General features: G+C 46.1%; 6 protein-coding genes across 6 annotated transcripts; 2 read left to right on the forward strand and 4 right to left on the reverse strand.

Annotated features, from left to right (window-relative positions):
- Nucleotides 1–568: 568 nt before the first annotated feature.
- Nucleotides 569–2245, reverse strand: HD556DRAFT_170023 (kinase-like domain-containing protein). The gene is made up of 8 exons (XM_041309789.1): nt 1976–2245; nt 1799–1919; nt 1666–1728; nt 1421–1606; nt 1336–1366; nt 1249–1286; nt 988–1197; nt 569–935 (listed from the first exon to the last, which is right to left on the reverse strand). The coding sequence occupies exons 1-8, from the start codon at nt 2101–2103 to the stop codon at nt 708–710; spliced, it is 1005 nt and encodes a 334-aa protein (XP_041152554.1). The 5' UTR covers nt 2104–2245; the 3' UTR covers nt 569–707.
- Nucleotides 2246–3252: 1007 nt separating this feature from the next.
- On the forward strand, nt 3253–4482 carry HD556DRAFT_1451095 (kinase-like domain-containing protein; the record flags this gene model as incomplete). The annotated part of the gene is made up of 7 exons (XM_041307877.1): nt 3253–3408; nt 3461–3526; nt 3579–3761; nt 3808–3838; nt 3891–3928; nt 3987–4217; nt 4270–4482. The coding sequence occupies 7 exons, from the start codon at nt 3253–3255 to the stop codon at nt 4480–4482; spliced, it is 918 nt and encodes a 305-aa protein (XP_041152555.1).
- A 434-nt stretch (nt 4483–4916) lies between these two features.
- On the reverse strand, nt 4917–5803 carry HD556DRAFT_1250473 (kinase-like domain-containing protein; the record flags this gene model as incomplete). The annotated part of the gene is made up of 5 exons (XM_041298933.1): nt 4917–5129; nt 5177–5401; nt 5452–5489; nt 5545–5575; nt 5627–5803. Coding segments are annotated over 5 exons (684 nt in total), but the record flags the coding sequence as incomplete, so codon positions are not given.
- Nucleotides 5804–9015: 3212 nt separating this feature from the next.
- On the forward strand, nt 9016–9621 carry HD556DRAFT_1424809 (uncharacterized protein). Its single transcript, XM_041304600.1, has 2 exons — nt 9016–9515; nt 9574–9621. Exon 1 carries the CDS (start codon nt 9148–9150, stop codon nt 9490–9492), a length of 345 nt encoding a protein of 114 aa, XP_041152557.1. The 5' UTR covers nt 9016–9147; the 3' UTR covers nt 9493–9515; nt 9574–9621.
- A 3231-nt stretch (nt 9622–12852) lies between these two features.
- HD556DRAFT_1250478 (uncharacterized protein) lies at nt 12853–14197 on the reverse strand (the record flags this gene model as incomplete). Its single annotated transcript, XM_041298934.1, has 7 exons — nt 12853–12973; nt 13029–13183; nt 13296–13421; nt 13466–13572; nt 13614–13842; nt 13899–14007; nt 14067–14197. Coding segments are annotated over 7 exons (978 nt in total), but the record flags the coding sequence as incomplete, so codon positions are not given.
- Nucleotides 14198–14361: 164 nt separating this feature from the next.
- On the reverse strand, nt 14362–15887 carry HD556DRAFT_1460907 (uncharacterized protein; the record flags this gene model as incomplete). The annotated part of the gene is made up of 7 exons (XM_041308235.1): nt 14362–14675; nt 14773–14866; nt 15057–15210; nt 15266–15283; nt 15402–15467; nt 15685–15757; nt 15811–15887. 7 exons carry the CDS (start codon nt 15885–15887, stop codon nt 14516–14518), a joined length of 642 nt encoding a protein of 213 aa, XP_041152559.1. The 3' UTR covers nt 14362–14515.
- Between the last annotated feature and the right edge of the window lie 3175 nt (nt 15888–19062).

Below are 19062 nucleotides of genomic sequence, written 5' to 3' on the forward strand. Positions count from 1 at the left end.
ACAGTGGCACACGTAATCCTTCATTAACTCTGTTCCAATAACTGAAGGCAGACATGCACCGTATTCGCAACCCTCACATCCAGCAGAGTACATGTTATTACAAAACTTCACTTGCAGTCTTCAGCTGAAATTTCAACAACCCTAACCTGAATGCTGATGGTGCTCTGGCCGCATCCCGTTCTCAGGAAGTGCGTGTTCTCGTCTTGTGGGTTGCTTACCTGACTCTATCTGATGATGCTCTGACCGTGTCCTGCTCTCAGTTGGACCGTGTTCTCGTCTTTAATTAAATAGAATAGAATAGAATCAATCAAATCAGGATCAGGCTATGCACGTTTGATGGCGCTTACCTCCCCACACAGGGTATTGTACTAACTCTTGATTACCGCCCGGTTGCCATTTTAAACAGCTATCACAATGTCAAGCCCAGACAACGACCATGTCGGAGAGATGCTGAACCTGTTATCCACTCAGTATCACAATTGCGATACTTATACCCTCATCAGTATTAGAGTTTTTTTTGTGATTTACTCGATGGCACTATCTGTGGACACACTGACATGATAACTCCAAACCTGCGAGTGAGTTTTCAAAAGAGATATGGAGGCATGAGATGTCGTGAACATTATGTTACACAGAGCGTAAGATAGATAATACAACATACAAAAATGCTAAGAAACTGTCATGGCATCACGAGTCGCATCAGAGTATCAGGAGCTTTCCTCTAGCAGTTTCAGCTGTCCCTGTATAAATATCAGAACTTCCTCGGCCGGAGGCCTGTGTTCCGGTTTATCAAGCCAGCACTTCTGTATGTAATCCCACAGAGTATCTGCTACGGACGGAGTCACTGGTCGAGCAGGCTTTCTGCCTCTGAGTATCTGCACGGTAACTTGATGGTCACTACGAAATTCGGAATACGGAACTTTTCCTGTAAAGACCTATAAAGAGAATGATAATCACATTGAATGGTGCCAAGATCCGCTCACAAACCTGCAACATGATACAGCCGAAAGAATATATGTCTGATGCCAATTGAGGCAGGCTTATTGACTCGTCATCTTCAGGGACTTGGAAGTTTTCAGGTGCAGCCCATCGCACATTACTTCTGATATATGACGTGCCGTGGAGCTCGGCACAAAAAATGAAAATCCCATGGTCAGCTACAAAGGCGTTGCCGTTCTCATTGATGAGAATGTTGTTCTGAGTCGTGTCAATAACTGCTTTGACAAAAAAGGCGTCTGTGGCACTCACGCCGGTGAGATCCCCATGAACTATGTTTTTGGAGTGTACTAATATTCACGTTAGCTTTGCGCCGAACAAGTAACATTTGCCGCGTACAGTATTGAAGAGCTGAAACGACATCTTTGAGCTATAACAGCAAAGATTAGGACGGGAGCTACACCATACATAAAGAAAGACTCACGATTTGGAGCATCCGAGTGAGAGTGAGTTGCTGAAAATCGCGTTCCAGAAGCATGGTAAGCGAGCCCTTCTGCATCCATGGGGAAACGATAGCAGGCAGCGGACCAAACCCTTGAGTTATTCCCAGAAACGGTAACAGATTGGCGTGTTCTAGCTTAGTGTTCCGCTGCAAGTCGTGTTCTAGACTCTGAAGTGTTGGGCATTAGCAAATAAACACGTGGTACCAGCATGCGGAGCCGCCCAAACCTCGGTAACCTTTATCTTGCAGTCATTGTTCGGAATTTCAAGTCTCAGACACTTTACTGCAACCTGGTAGATGGGGAAACGGCATAAGCATTGAGCACATATTAACAGGTGCGAACTTGAAGGAGCTACTCACCTCTACCGTGATTCGAGGGTGCTTCAAGCTGTGTATGCACTTCCAAACATCCCCGAAGCTGCCTTGAGCAACAGGGTATCGGGATGGTTCCTTGCTTATTTCCTCAGTGAGGTCGGGCAGACTAATGACCCGGTGCTCAGTAAAAATTGCGTGACATAAATGCACTGAAAAACAAACTCATTCTCGTCGTATATTTTTTTTTGTGTCAACTTCGAACCAAGCCCAAGGCTGGCGAGGAGTAAGTGTGATCTCCTCTGCCACTTCTTCCACCAGACTTGAAGCCAAGTAGGAAACAGAACCTTCATATCGAAAGAAGAAGATATGGGATAACTACAAAGGCATGCTTGATTCTTATGACAATTTGCTATCTTCTATCGTTATGTAATTATGCTTGTTTGGCCTCTTCCTCTGAGGTCTTTCGATCGGTGGTGGAGGCGAGCGAGGTCATTTGCTCCATCAGCGCTCAGCGCTAGATGTATAACGACCAATAGCCATTTCTGATCTAGGGATGACATCTATGGGCGCAGGGACTTGCCATTGTAACCTATATTATTAAAACCCCGAATGCTGCTAATCCCATCTATGCTCATATGAAACATGGCTGCAGCGCTGAGCCAGTACGAGCGGTCTATGATGTAGCCGAATGTCGGCACTGCGCTTCATTTGAGAAAAGTCATCAGTATGCAGAAATAAGATCTCGCCATTGTCACCCTCAACGGACGCCTGAGGCTGGCGCGACATATGTTGGCAGGCTACCCCACTAGAATGATATAAGATATGATAGGAATTGATTCAGAGGAACGGAAGCGGGGGAATTCGGTTCCTGTCTATTACTAATAATATACACGTAATAGCGCTCCGAGCGAGTCGGCTGGTTCTCTTCAATAGAAACTTCGACTGCAGCTAAACGCCTACGATAACGTTGCTGTGCTACTAGTTCTTGAGCGTTCAAACTTGATGTTTCATCACATGTGTCAAAGGTTTTCCAGAAAGCAGGTATGTGATCAAAAGTCGCCCTAGTAGCCGTCCTCACTGGCGTGACCTTTTTGGCTTGTGCAAGACCCTGTCATTAGATGATCTATCAATCCTAGTGAAACTCAGACGGACACCCTCTCACTCACGGAGATTGACGGAAATCTATTGAATCTGAAGAGTTCGGTATCCGTAGATGAGCGCTGAACGTTCCAGCGCTCGGTCGACCGGTCGGTCCTTCAATGCTGTAGTTGAAACTCTATCCACGGAACTTTATTTTATCAAGTGCAGGCGCTTGCCGGTATGTCACACATTTTTTATCTAACATCAATGACTTATGTTACACTTGTCCGGGTGATCTACTTATCATTTATCTGTTATCTGTCATTTAGGAGGAACGTTCCACTCTGTACTTATACCCTACTTGTATTTGCTATTCGACGTATTACTTACACCCACACTCTCATCCGAGACGAATAAAGATGCCATCACACAACATTGATTTCAAAACTCCTCTCAAAGAGATCCCAGAGGCAGAACTCAGGAGAACTCAGAATATGCCTCATCATGCCGGTGGCTTTGGTGATGTCTGGCAATGTATCTGGTCAACCTCTTCCAGTAAGAGTCCCCCTGTCACAGTGAGCTCAACTCCAAGCACGCGTGTACGCACATTGATTTGCTTGTTCCTAGGTTGCAATCAAGGCAGTGAGGGTCCTTGACAGCAGTGAAACGGCACTGTTGGCAAAGGCTGCACGGGTAAGGTCTCGTTATAGCATATTAACGTTACTTGCTGATTTCTGGTTGACAGGATCTACGGCGCGAGGCCCATGTTTGGGCCAACTTGAAAGACGATCACATCCTCTCACTTCACGGAATTACGACTGGTTTCAGCCACTTGCCAGCGTTTATTTCGTCATGGATGACCAAAGGCTCTCTTGATAGCTACCTGAAACAACATATTCCGCTTTCGACATTCCAGAAGCTGGACATGGTAAGTGCTTGTGTTTGAAAGACTAGCTGAATCTCAAGCAAAGCAGTCACGTCAGATAGCATCCGGTCTCAAGTATTGTGCGTAGTTTCTATTTTTCCATGCGCGACTCAGGTTGAAATAGTCCCTTAGTGCATGAAAAGGGCATTGTCCATGGCGATTTGACGCCGGTAGATCTCTTATCATTTACAGAACTATGCTTGAGAGATGACGATATCATAAATTCAGAACAACGTACTCATTAATAGTGATGACAAGCTTTGCCTTGCAGACTTCGGTCTCTCGGTGATCCTTGCAGAATCGGGAAACCCCACATTCAACTCTTGCCACGGGGGTAACGTGCGTTGGATGGCCCCCGAAATGGTCGCTCTACCTGATTTAGAACAAGAGGAAGGGACAAAGCCAATAAAACCAACGAACTCAGCAGACGTATATTCTCACGGTTGTATCGTGCTTCAGGTAAGTATCATATTTCGTTCATCGAGATCGGTGCATGTCTGACACTCTGAAGCTACTTTGTGGTCAACAACCTTACTACTCGCTGGTGCAAGCGTTTCACGTGATAGCAGCGATATTGGGAGGAAGAAAGCCCTTCCGCCAGCTCACCGGCATTGACGAAGGCCATAAGCAGTATTGGCTGCAATGTCTGTCCACCAATTCCAATGCTCGACCTAAAGTCCAGGAAATCGTAGCGTTCATAGAAGCCGAGCTGCAGAAGCTTTAATGACGAGTAATTGCAATCTATGTAGCTGCTATGAATACTGTAGTAAGATTTCGGGAACATGGCCGGAGATAGATTCGCCAACGAAGCGACTCACCACTGAAAGTATATATCATATGTTTTCGGTCAAGGTCCGTCAAAGCTTACGCTGTTCAACCCGAGCACGGCGCATTTGTGGACCAATATTTTGGGTGATAGATAAGTGTTGCGATGTCTGACGGTCCTTGTGTTATATGTTAAATGTAGTAGCTTTCGTCCACTATGACCTTGCTTTACTTTGTACAGGAAACATGCAATACTAATCTTGTGGGTTGATTAAGCTGAGGAGTGGTAGAATCGATCGATCAGTACTTCACTTGATTCCAGACATGGTGTCCAAGCGACGTCCGCGTGGTTCCTAATTTACACACGATATACAAAGGCAACATTAAGTGGGACTAAATTCCAGCCCGTTCTTCCATAAATTCCAGGATATCTTCGTCAGAGGGACGACGTCCCATATCTTCTAACCAACAACTCTGGATGAAATTCCAATCGCTGTCCTCGATAATAGGAGCAAGCGGCCTTCTGGGCCTTTTCCCGCGTGATATGTTGTTGATTATGGCTTCATATCTTTGGACGTAATGGTATGGGACCTTGCCCTCCAATACCTGCAGAGATATGAGCTGATTCAATGTTGATGATTCAGGTTACGTACCTGTAGCATGATCCCTCCGAAAGAGTATACATCACTTTTCGGAGAGAATACCGGCGCTGATTCATTGCCTTCATCATCGAGCGCCAAGCATTCTGGTGCCATGTAGGGTGCGGTGCCTCCGCAATTGGTTGGCATCAATGCTTGACTTATTCTCTCAGGAATGAGAGCAGAGAGTCCAAAATCGGTGAGGCTTGCGTTTCCATATTTATCGACGAGAACGTTATTCTGAGCAAGCTTCAGTTGAAGTTTCAGACAACTCTTAAATGTGTACATACACCGCTCAAGTCACCATGGGTAATTGACTGCGAATGCACTGCCTCGATCTGTGTTAGTTGACTCTCGTATCCATGACAAAACATCCAACATACGATACTGAAGCCCTTCAGCTATGTCCTTGAGCTAAAGAGACCTTAGCATGCAGATTGTGGTAAGATGAGAAATTGACCAAACCAGTGCAAACTTTTTGTTGTAAGAAAGCCTTTCGTGCTCACGTCGAAGGTATCCGGTCAGCGCTCCATTTTCTAACCATGGCGCGACAAGTGCTGGGAGGGAGCCAAAGCCATCTGCAACTCCCCAAAGAGGAACGATATTCTTGTGTTCGAGTTTCAACCATAGCGTAATCTCTCTGAACAATCGCTGAAGGACCAAAAGTCAGTTGATCGAAGGCAGAACCCATCACTACTGACATTGATAATCTTCAATATGTCTGTATCGCCATTCACAATTATTTCCTTGACTGCCACCTAGATTGCTATGAGAGAGGCAGAACGAAATGACGGACAAGGCACCTACGTCAACACGAGTCGATATGGAAGGAAATTGATAGCGGAAAACAACTCGTTGGACGGCATCAATGTCTCTTAGATCCAGTTTGCCCCTATGAACATTTGCAAATCCTCCGGCGTTCTGGTGAACCTTGTTGGGTCGTTCGACCGAAGTCGTCAGATCAGTAGCACTGGAGATGATGAGCCTAACAGTGGCATGCATGAAAGGTTAGTGGCTTACCCGGAACTTTGGACTAAAACTAAGTAGAGGACCTTCTCGATTGAAAGACGGGATTTGACCGCCGACAGGCACTCTTGCACCAAGTTCAAATGCGCTTCATCAATCTTTGGATCAAAAACCCTCTGAGGGTTGCGTAAGAGAAACATCGCAAGCATCATACCTCCACTGCAGGATGAAAAGGCGATGTACCCTTTTCTTTTTCTGAAAGCACTTGACTATCTTCCGAAATCCACCAGTACGGCACCTTTCCCGACAATACCTAGGGAATAGCGGTGTAAAATGCGAAAGTAGATGAGCCGTATAACATACCAGAATTGCGACGCAGCCATATGAGTACACATCTCCTTCTTTGGTAGGTTTTGGTGCTCCTGTCTGGCCACCAGTGAAGATAGACTCAGGTGCAATGTATCTTGCATCCCCCGGGAGCTGCTCCCTGAACGTCCGACTATCTGCTTCAGCCAGGATTACGGAGTGACTGAAGTCTGCGATGTGCACACGTCCTGAACCGTCAAGGAAAACGTTGTCCTAGGGATGCAGTAAGAATCTTGGCGTAACGTAAGTAATTGAAGCATACACCCGTTAAATTGCCATGCGCAACGTCCCGCTTGTGTACTAAGATTGCACGTGAGTTCCATGCACGAGCTAATATAAGGGACACTGACGATATTCGATGCCATGCGCCACCTCCATTAACTGCTCATTCGAGGTCAGAGATGAAGAACCTATGAATGCGACGAACTTTGAATCATTAACTCACGATATCCAGCTTCCGACGCGCAGATAAATTGAGGTGCTCTCGTTTCACGTAGTCGTGCAGCGAACCGCCTGCCATCCATGGGTATACAAAAGATGGGAGAATGCCAAAACCCTCAGTCATTCCGTAGAGGGCAAGCATGGTCTCATGCCTCAACTTTTCCCTGACATACATCTCACGACGAATCCTCTGCCAAACAATGCATTATTTAGTAATGATTCATCTATACAGCGATGCTGAACTGTATGTTGACTCACATTGAATACCTTGTTGATGTCATTTTGACTGTTAACATCATCCCTCAAAGTCTTCACCGCGACCTGTCAGCTGATGGATTACACACAGTTTCGTGGATGTAAATAAATACACCGACCTCGGTCTCATTCGACCCACGCACAACCCACTTACATCTCAAAGCTGCACCAAGGACGTCCAAACCATCAGGATCGTAGTCACATTTCGTGAGAACTGCTTGCGATATTTGTGTCACTGGGACTGGAAGTTGCAACAGCATCGTCTTCATAGTCTCCGCGATGTTTGTCTGTGACCACAAGAACTCCACAATTTGGCCTATCAACGGACGGTCCTCTATGTTCATTGACAAGCATAGTTGCCCAGACTGCAGTATGTCTTCGCCGATACTAGTAGCCAAATGGAAGAACGGTTTGCGCCCCCTTAGCACTGCTGTGATAACGTGAATAGCCTGCGCGAGAGGTGCATAAGGTTGAAGGCCAGAAAACACCTGTATGATATCAGTAACATGGTATTTGAATGGGAACACGCGACGCACCTGCATCATGATACAACCATATGAGTAAACATCGCTGGGCTTGGTTGGCTTGGCATCTTCCTCAATTAGCTCTGGAGCCGTCCACCGGACATTGCCCGCGTGATATGAGTGAAATGTAGGGTTGCCTGATCCTGCGAGCACCATCGAGAGACCGAAGTCGTTGAGACAGAGCCTCCCGTCACTACTGACTAGGACGTTGGTCTAAATTGTGGAACCGTCATTTCCATTTCTGCACAGAGTACGGCGAATGAAACCTACAGGAGCTAGGTCACCATGGACAATCCCCTTGGCGTGCACTGCGGTAGTTCAATCAATCAAAGTACAAGACCAGAGTGTCACTCACAATACTGAAGACCAGCTGCTATCTCCCTTACCTGACATGTCACATTAGGGCTCAGCGTGTCTCCGCAGATATAAAATACATACCATACTTAACTTCCTTTCCCACGCAAGACCAACTTCTCGTCTCAAACAATTTTCAAGTGATCCATTTTCCATCCATGGAGTGACCAATGCGAGAAGAGGCCCAAACCCTTCGGTAACACCCTCCAGAGGGAGAATGTTGTCGTGCAACAACTGCATCCAAACGTAGGCCTCTCTACAAATTTTCTGGTGAGTAAGCAAACCTATCAGCGATTGCAACGGTGAACTACTTCATGCCTTCACCTTGCTTGTTTTTTGTAATATTTGCATACTATCTGCAAATTGAGGAAGACGCGGATCATTCAGAATCAAGCTTACGGATAGAACCTAACTATGCACACCTGTTTCCGTCCTTAGGGATTTGACCGCGACCTTTAATATTGTGATAAATAACTGTGACACTGGAGTTGTTCCCTTGTTTGTAAACTTACAAGACGGGCCTCAGGCTGAGATTGTGTAGACATGTGACATTTCCAGACATCGCCAAACCCTCCAGTATAATGAGGACTATTCTGTGATCTTCGGATGGCTGTCGCAGGAATAATATTTGGTTCGATCTTGCATTGAACGGTGACATTACTTTCCTGCCCGGGTTAATTAGCCATCATTATTGATGACGTTTGTAAAATCAAGAGCGACTCACGTCCATTGTGTGAAATCCTCAGTGCAGCGTTAGAGACGAGAAACGTGAGAGTAAATAGCTAGCATTGTTTCATCCTTATATGCACTGAGAATGCCATCATGGGGTCACCATGATAAGGGGAAACGAGGGTCACTGGACTTTGAGGGTAAATAATAGCAGCAGCTTGTTATTTTCGGAAAATCCCATGTAATCAGTAAATAAACATAATGTAGCATGTCCGCCCTGTTTTCTCCGAATAACCAGCGTCTGCAGCTGTACATTCTCGAGCTGTAACTCATGATTATTTTCAAACGTTTCGCTAAGTCCAGATCTCGAGCTCCGCAATATGCCGTGAGCGCTCATGATCTTCTCTCACGATGATGGCGGACATGACACATTGCTGCGCACTCAAACCACTCACTGCGTGGGCACTTCTACGATGGCAAGAGCCCATGTGTTTGTCGAAGCCCTTGCACTACGGAGCAGCAACACAACCCCGCAGGAAATCAGCTCGTCACGCCTATTTCAATGGTCAAACTGCTGTCAAAATTCAATGGATCCTCAAAATCGATATGGAGTACGAAGATCAGGGTGAAATTTCGAAGACAGTTGCTGTTGTTTGCACCTTTGTTACAGATGATAACATGCCACCATTCCCATGGGATTTACGGTCCGTCTCGTACCTATCAACACTAATTCTGTGTCTTACTGCATGCTGCTAGGGGTGACAGTAGCCCACAATCATGTACGTCTGGTGTGAGTTTGATTTCCGCTACTTACAACATCTCAGGATGGGATGAAAGTGGACATGGACGTCAATCTCGACGAGAAGCCTGGCTGACGAGCAGGAGGTATGTTGGGAGTTCAAAACTGATTGAATGGTGCTGACAGTTTGAGAGGTGGTGCTTCTAGATGACGTGAGATGGGTTTGAATGCACTGGTGGACCTCGCATGGTCGAAACAGGTCGAGAAGGGGCTGAGACTGGCACATGTGAAGCAGAAACACTCCCGTGCCCTTTGGGGTGCATATATGCTGCATGTCGGACAGGACCACTGTCTTGAATAGGTGCGTGTTCGTGGCTGAACCGTTCGGTCAGGGCTGATGCGGAGTCCATATGTCGAAGGCTTGGATCAATGACTACATCACTGTCACCTGTTGCTTGCTCGATCTCGCTCATGGCCTCGCTCGAACCCCGATCCATCCGCTGCTGCATCCTTCTGCAGGCCATGCTCGTTTTGAGGTGGACACATTTGCTGGGGTTTCCGATGCGCTCTTCCTTGCCAATGGACCCAGTGTAGCAGTGCTCAAGGGCTCGAAGGTGCCAGAGGATTTGTTGGGTGCGTTTCGGTGAGGTCCTGCCATGTTCGTGGCTTCAGGAGGCTGCTGGAGGTTGATACTGAACACACAAAATGATTGGGAAGCGGTGGAAGGTAGTAGAAGGGCCAGAATTGATGCAATTGTTGGTACCTAGCATATGGCGGATCTGTATTGCTTCCCACAAAAATAGACGGTGTCGAATATTGAAGGAAAATCAAAGACTTTATTGAGGGAATATGTACTGTAAACTGGGACTAAACATGAGATAATCGCGTTGTCGTTATTGTATGTTTATCTCATGTACTGGCGAAACAATTAAATGGTTGAACTTCCCAGTACGAATTGACTGTTGATTGAAAACATGAGTTAAAGTATCCCCTTACACAGCGAAATCAACAGCTTTTCATGTTGGGTGTACCTGCCATAGTGATGCATCATTTGGAATGTCCTCGTTGATAGATATTGTAGATATGCCATATTTCAGACACTCTTTCACCTGGTGAGCTCTTTGTCGCACTCAGTACCTAAAAAGCCAAATTTTGGTCTGACCTGGGTAATCTGGAGGCGTTTCAGCGGCGAAATCGTCATACGGATGGTGTCAGGACGGAGGATAATTGGCAGGATGAGACACAGTGTCTTCCCACAGCCTGTACCTGCTGTTATTACACTGTCGCGGCCGTTGAGTGTTGCAAGAGCAGCCTCCAGTTGAAACTCTCGTGGCACGATCAAAGTTGCTGTAAGGATGTACACAAGCAAGCAAGCATGAAGTGCATCTGTTCTGTCTGTGTTACTGAGTGATTGAATGTAGTCGGTAGGAAGCCGTTCTCCTATCAGCGAGCGAGCGAAGGAATCTAGACCATCTAATGATGCTTGTCGCATTGCTTAAATGACAGCATTCACATCCATTGAAGTTGTAGCGCAGATACATGCATTTGACGCGACGCGTCGCGTCAAATTTCAAAATTTCAAACAATAATTTTAGTATTCACGTCAAAATTTTCAGTTTTCCCATTGGCTACAGATCACGTTACCTGACGAACCCGCGCACTATCCAAATTCAAACCCAGATTTACCAGTCTGTCTAATCGATGGCTTGCCTCATTAGACAGACTGGTCACGAGTCTACTTAGGCACCCTGATCACCCGAATTCACAGGCGTTATCTCAATCATCGTCTTCCAAACATTTCTCACCCTCATCTCAATCTTAGCGTCCTCACTAGTTCTTTCCCTACCACTTCTATCGCAAGTCCGCGTCATACGCCACCTGAAATGCTTGGCTGACCTTCGTTCTGATGGGGTGAACACCCTTGCTATCTTCACCTCTCAGATCTCAGGCACAAGACTCTGATCCATTTGATTCGATACCTTTACCAAAGCATCAGTGAACACATGAGGAAAGTAGAAGGCCATATATCACGATATATAGTACATAATCACAAAAACCAGCATAATTATGCTATCGACGATTACATTGTTATGTTTGGCCTTATAGAGGAAAGAAGGTTCCCTGATCTTCCTACAAAATTTTATGATAGAGAAAAGGCCCTGATTTCACCCAAACCCACAGTTGAAGTGAAGGCGTCACAAAAGTCGACGGCTAAGCTAGATTGATCGATAATACCATAACGGAATACAGGTTCACAACTATGAAGCTACAACTGAAGGTCGATAGCTTCCAGATGAAGAGTGCGTGTTGACCCACGTGGGCGACAGTGAGTTTTGAGACCTGATTCGAACCTCAACACCATCGTGCAAATTGCCTGACATTAGAAAGGACGCTCGCAACTATGAAGCTACGGCTGAAGGTTGGTACCTTCCAGACGAAGAGTGCGTGTTGACCCACGCGGGCGACAGTGAGTTTTGAGACCTGATTCGAACCTCAACGCCATCGTGCGAATTGCCTGACATTAGAAAGGACGCTCGCAACTATGAAGCTACGACTGAAGGTCGATACCTTCCAGACAAAGAGTGCGTGTTGACCCGCATGGGCGACAGTGAGTTTTGAGACCTGATTCGAACCTGAACATCAGTTCTTTAGGGATACAGGGATGATTCACAGTATATCAATTAGGAATGTGTGTGAAAATTATTTACCCTTGTGCACCATGTTTACTAAGCTGGCAACGATCAAATTGTGTCGTGATTTGAGTCTCTAGGCAATCTTCTTTGGGTGAATAAACGACTGGCAGTGGTATATCACTCACAACTATGTCTCCAATATGCTTGAGCTGCGCATGAGCACTGTGGAGTTACAGCTCAGTACTTAACTCGAAACTCGACAGTGAGGGGTTGTGCACAAATTTGGTGCTCCACTTACCATCCAACCGAAGCCCTCTTTTACTTTTCACCCTGCAGAAGCATGATTATTGCACGCATTCGTGACTTGGGTGATATAGCTTTGCGATCTAACCATATCAGTGTCGTCGGCCCGAGTTAGGTATTTATTTAAACATCTCAAGATTGCTAGGAATCACTATAGAGAGCTGCTCGGAGATAAAATAGCCCTACAATGGCAAGCATTATCAGTAGAACTTCGAATTCGACATGTCTGTCAATTCCTTTCAGCTTGTAAGTGCGCACTTTCTGTGCGAGTATTGTCACGAAGGCCGGAAAATACATACTTTTGGCCAGTTTAAATTGTCAACAAGGATGCCAGCAGTATGAGCATCACATACATAGATCATAAAATCATAAAATTGATAAAAAAACTACGACAGTAAGAATAGTATGTAGATAATAAGATATTTGAACAACGATATGTCCCTAGTTTAAATCAAAAGCAGCGTCATTGAGTTGTGCTCTCTGCCTTGCAAGAGCATTGACAGACATGGTGGACCTCGCCGCATCACTTAGATCCTCACGGCGGCTCCTACCGAAAACTTTCCTAGACAAGTTGATAATGTTCCTCGACATTGACAGTATCATTATAAAATATGCACCTAGTCCACCACTCAAGGAGTCTGTTGACCCTACGCTGTGCTTCTCGACCAGGAGGCCGTTCGAAGAAATCCACGATGGACCACCAGAACTGTACGTAGTTGAAGTTGCCGTCGACAGTCCGCCACGACGTGACAGAAGAAAGCGCAAATCGTACCTGTTATTTTAGGATGAGAGCATCGATGACGACAACAACAACAACTTACTTGACAGGCGATATATGCAATTGAGCAGGGAGTGACTTTCTCCATCTTAATAATTTGCGCGACATGTTTCTTGACCTTGATTCCCAAGGCTGTTTTAGTACGTCTATTGTTCTCAATGACGTCAGCACCATCACCATCACCCTCAATGTTTTTTGCTGAGGAGGGAGACGTGAAGACAGCTTTATAGCCCTGGGAACAGTGAGATCATGGCCATGCAACTCAGTGCAACTTACCTGCACCAAGATTTTGCCCTTAAAAAGGCCTTCCTCCAAATTGTCAAGATTGGCAGTATACTTCTCATACAAGAAGGCCGGAAAGGAGAGGTCCGTCACAATATAACCTTCAGAGCAATCTCAAATCCCTGCCTTTGTGCTGGTGAACAGTTAGTGTTGCTTGAGGTTTCCGAATGCACTACGTACACTGGGCTATTCCAATCAAGCTCAGCCAGGCAGAGTAACTTGCCACACGCATTGCTGATGAATCCGCGAGAATGTTTGTCGTCAGGGTCCACTGGGGTATTCAGTTTGAGTTCACGATTGACCCAGTCAGCAATAAGAGTCTTCAGTTTCGATGTATCGTCGCCTTGAGCTCCATCAGCCCCCTGCCTAAGCTAAACCAAAGACTTGTCATGATAAAGTCGACCATCAGCATTGGCATAACACACACCATTTTGAGCATGCGGGTGTAATCGTCATGCTCCACGTTGGAGGACGTCTTCAGCAACCACGGCAAAGTTCTTATTAGGATATCGTATCCTATTTGCAGCCGTTCTTGACTACGTAAAAAAAATTGATGTGAGGACGCTGGTGACAAACCAAGGTCGGAAAAACTTACTCGATAGTAGCTGTGTCGTCGTTGTCATCGTATCTTCTGTCATTTTCAGCGACGAGGTCTTCGATACTATCGAATAAGGTGACGGTACGCCTGATGCCTCTTCCTTGAGCTAAATAATAATTTGTTTGCCTGACAGATGTTGAGTGAAGCCAACTTGATGCATGAAATGATGGTCATACCTTTCTTTTGAAGTGCGCTGTAGGGATTCATTTCTGGCTGGGCTTGTAGAGACTGTTTTTACCTTACCTTATGTTGGCACTTTTGTAGCTTACATAAGGAAGTTATCTTTTCACCAGTTATCAGTATGAGTCTGAGTCTTCAGTAGTTTTTCATGATATTTCCTCTCCTCTGAGCCTTGAGCCTGGTCCAGAAACCCTTTAGGGTCAAATAGCAGCTAGGTTCTGCAAGACCCAACATTGTTCAGACTCACTCTCTGAATTGTTGTACCTTCAGCGCCCTGACTCCAAGGTCTCTAGCTTTCCCTCCAGTTCAGCGATTTTACGTCTCTGCCGGGCCTGCAGGAATAATGACTCTTGAGATGATTTTGGAGGCTGCTGGCTCTGCTGGTTGTCCAAGTCTATCCCAGACTGGTCATCACCGTACAACATCCTGTCCTCGCCCTGTGACAGCGACATCAAGTAGTAGGAGAGGGGAATATAATGCAGTGACAAGGAACGAGGCAAGAAGATGAGAGAAAGAAACTTACCGGTACCCAGTATATATAGTCAACTGCTTCCCGACTCGGCCAGAGGTATTTGAACAGATTGTTTCTAAATCACCAGAAACTAGTGTCATGCATCCTAAAAGTGTAAGAACAGTGGTAAGTAACATGATATTACTATAAACGGACAGGAAACAGCGGGTAGCCTTCATACCGGTACATACTTGACTCGAATTTGGCTTCAATTATCTCGTAACGTTCATGACGGCATCTAGAGTAAACCCGGGGGAGTCCAGCTGAGTTCAAACACCGCTTTGCAATAGACTTACGGCAAAAACACACGAATAAGCTGCTCGCTCGACTCGCCCTCAAGCGTGGTGGATTAGCGAGGTTTCCAGCGATAGCAGCCTGCGCTCGAGTCCATAGCTCAGATATAGTAGGAGTTTGTAACAGACTTGCCCCCATATATCGGAAATTAATCATCTATGAGAAACTAAGTTCAACATCAACGAACAGTTACTAGTGTCCCTGAACTTACTTGTGCTGTAGGCCAAACCTTCCAGTTGGTTAGAAGAGTGGGAGTAAACATGTCAGTGTATTTGCCTGGGACTTCGACATTCCATTACACCCATAGAGCCTACAAACATCACGAGCTAGAACACGTATGAGCCCACGTTCAAAGTAGTGATCAAGAATCTGATTTTTACCCCAATCGGTGCCCTAGCGACCAAGGCGTCAGTCTACGACAGTATCAAATAATGAAAGTCTCACATTATTAGTTAGTCGGCAGCTACACATTTTGAAAGAGCTCTGAAACTGATGGGCTGAATTCTCCATGCTCGGGGAGGAACTTCATTGTCTCTCTAGTAACAAATTCCACCTCTTGAGTAGAGGGTGTCACAAGCGGATGATTCAAGGTTTACTCCGAAAATCAAGTTGCACATGACTTACTCATACCGCTTCCCAGACAAAAGAAACGCAGTGTACGTGCGGGATCCTAACTGGGTCTGGGCTCATGATCTTTAACGAGCTATGGGTTCATGAGTTACCGGCAAACGAGGTAGAAAAAAAGAGTATACCCACAGTATTTTGGGAAATCTGAGCAACGAGATGGCACCGAGAGCATTCAAGGTTCCGCCGGTGACAGCGAGAGTGTACATCGGGTAAGTATGGTATGCATACTGATAGGCACGGGCGATAGTGAGAGTGGCCTTACAAGAAGATAGAAGGGAGCGCGACTGGGAAGAACAAACACTTGGATGGTAGTGGTTATGAGACAAGCTCTTCTATGAAACGGTAAAGATGCGTAAGAGGAATGTGAGACAGATAGTACTCACAGATAATCCATTCCATAACGACAAAGCAAATTGAGTTTGCCAGAGTAAAAAGTCAAGGAAGCAAGAACATCCTGATCCCGGGCCCAAATTCCTGGGGCAATGCCAGCAGCCCTCGCGCGTGTGAACCTGAAAGTGTTGCTGAAGCTAGCAGTGTAACTGACAGTGAACCTCATTGCAGTCCATATAGTCATAATGATACATCTAATATACTGTAATGACTGAGAAAAGTCGGGTACAAAAATGGGGTGAACGACCTTGGTGTTCTCAGCTATTGCAGGGATGTATCAATGGGATCCTCCATTGCGCTTCTCTACCCATTTAGGTCATGTATCTGATACATCGCCTTTTGACTATCATACTGATGTATCCGTTTGGTGGATCCTCCTAGCATGGGCACTTCCGGGGCTTGTATCCATCCTTCTCGAGATGTATCTGGTTGAACTCCCTTTTTTCTCAGTCATTACAATATATTAGATGTATCATTATGACTGTATAGACTCAGGCTGCTTCTCTAGGGTTATGTATCCATCCTTCTCGAGATGTATCTGGCTGGGTACTACAAGAGTTGATACATCTGATGTCCCTTTGCTCATACCTTACCTATCATAATGTATCTGTGCTTTGGTCACCGGGAGGACAATGTATCTTTCATAAGATTTTGCGTTCAAGTCAGAAGGTGCTCCCTTACCTACTGGACAATGTATCTGTGCTTTGGTCACTGGGGCTATGTATCCATCCTCAGTTTCTGCCTTCAAGCGTTATGTTTATTTTTAAATAGTCGTAATACTCATGGATACAAAGTGTGTTCTTGAGACCACACGCAGAATATATTCGAGCATGAACGTGATTGCAAATTTTCATAGATACATTATTACAGTCTAGGTAGGGACCACAAGAGTATTGTACGATCAAAGGGAATTGAAAGGAAATATATGTCGACTTAGGCATTTTTTTGCTTCCTGCGCAAAGGGAACGAGTTATCAGGCATGTGAAGGTGTGAGAACACTGAGTACGACTTACTTCCTGTATCCACCGTTAACACCAGAACTCCCCCGTTTTTTAGAGCCGGTAGTCTCTGACCCAATCGAGTTCGCAATTTCGTTGCGCTTGGAAATCTGCCGGACTCGTTTGCTACGACTGCCAATCAATGGTGCGGCCTCTGTGGAAGTACATCCAGAGGGTACAGCCTCTGCAGAGGTAGACTCGATGGGTGCGGCCTCTGTGGAGGTAGACTTAATGGGTGCGGCCTCTGTGGAGTTAGACTCGATGGGTGCGGCCTCTGTGGAGTTAGACTCGAAGGGTGCGGCCAATGCGGAGGTAGACTTGGAGAGAGACTGCGGGTGCGAACGAGAATCAGCTGAATTGTCCTCTGTGGGTGCAGTCTCCACAGAGGTAGACTCGGAGAGAGGCTGCGGATGTGAATAAGCCAGATGCAAATGTGAATCAGCAGAATTGTCCTTTGTGATGGGATCCGTCATCGCGGGTGCAGCATCTGGCAGGTCCTCTGCAGAGGTAGACTCGGAGAGAGGCGGCGGATGGGATTCAGCAGGACTGTCCTCTGTCATGAGATCTGTGCCTTGTATCTCAGACTGAGAAGGTGTAAGTGGCTTTGGCGTGGGAGTGGTGGGTCCATGTATGGGATATAGCGGTCCTGTTGGAATTTCCTGAGGAGCCACGTACGTTCTCAAGAACTCGTGGTATCCTTCCACAGACAGCCCGTCATCAAGGTTCAAGTCCATGGAAGCAGAAGTCGAATGCGAAGGATATGTAGGGAGCGCCTTTAAAGTGGGGTTGTCATCATCAAAAAAGGATGTGAGTGGTTCAAATAATATATCCGAGGATGACGCCACTGTTAAAGCATCACGTGGGATTTTCCCAAAGGCACCATCAGATGTATCAGGCGTCTGTGATACATGTCCATCAGAGCTTTCTTTCCATGGCTCAGGCTCTAGTGTTGGCTGTCGACTCGTACCCAAAACACTTCCTTCTTCCTTCGCTGTTGCCACCGCTATCAAGCCCCAAGTCAGAAACATTCCGAGTTTCGGTTTCACGGACTTACGAAACACACGCTTAACGAACTCTTTCCATGGTCGCATGATCCCTGAGTTAAACTCAGGATACGCGAGGTCGAACTGATTCCCAATTTCGGTCGCACCAACATGAAAGCTCTGGACATCAATCTGCCCGCCCATTGCTGGTGTTGGGCCACCCATGAGAACTGTGAAAACGAGACCAGTGAGTCTCTGGAGTTCGTCGAAGAACTCAGAGAGGACACCAGGTAGTTTATCAATATATCTGGAGACACGAGGTGAGTGCTTGTATCCACTTGGATATTGTAGATGCAACTAACACTTGATGGTCAGCTACCCCTGCGCCCTTCGCCTCTTCCCACTCTCTCTTCTTCTTCTTTTTGGCTTCTTCAATGAATTCCGCCACCTGTTGTTTGACCTCATCGGACGCTGAGTGATACAGCAGGCTCGTTTGCTTCCTGATAACGGCTATATTTGATGGCATTCTAACCTCCTTATTCTCAGCTGCAGCATTTGCCACAGCTTCGGCCCTTGCTCTCTCAATGGCGAGATTAAGAGTAGGTTTAATCATGTCATCGAAGAAAAGCTTCGAGAACGCCTCCGTCACCTGCGGACCACGAACATGCCTCGCACTGCTGATCATCTGAGCGACCATACTCTTTTTACTGGCTACCGCCGGTGTCAGGGATGTGCTTGCTGCGGCTACATCTGCTGTCATCATTTTATTGTTGCGGTTTTTGGTCTGACGGTTGACTTTAGATGAGCCCATATCATTTTTGAATTTATTCATAATTTGCTGACGAGTCAACGTTCTCATAAGCCCTTGCTTTCGACTTATGAATCACGGTAACGTACCTGTCGACGGTGCTCAACGGCCTTGCCTACCTCGGTCTTTTGCTCGACGGTCAATTCAACATCAAGGGGGACATCCTTAAAGACACGAAGCCATTCCGGGAATCTCGAAAACC

The sequence above is a fragment of the Suillus plorans genome, assembly GCF_016647745.1.
Source record: "Suillus plorans strain S12 chromosome Unknown HD556scaffold_120, whole genome shotgun sequence".
Taxonomy (NCBI): domain Eukaryota; kingdom Fungi; phylum Basidiomycota; class Agaricomycetes; order Boletales; family Suillaceae; genus Suillus; species Suillus plorans.

Bases quoted from the DNA above. Each gene is read 5' to 3' on its own strand.
- HD556DRAFT_170023 (XM_041309789.1), bottom strand. From the start codon at position 2,103: ATGAAGGTTCTGTTTCCTACTTGGCTTCAAGTCTGGTGGAAGAAGTGG. The intron at 1,198-1,248 runs GTGAGTGCCACA...GACACGACTCAG, and splicing joins TTCATGGGGATCTCACCGGC to AACAACATTCTCATCAATGA. The intron at 936-987 runs GTTTGTGAGCGG...TTCTCTTTATAG, and splicing joins TCGGCTGTATCATGTTGCAG to GTCTTTACAGGAAAAGTTCC.
- HD556DRAFT_1424809 (XM_041304600.1), top strand. From the start codon at position 9,148: ATGATGGCGGACATGACACATTGCTGCGCACTCAAACCACTCACTGCG.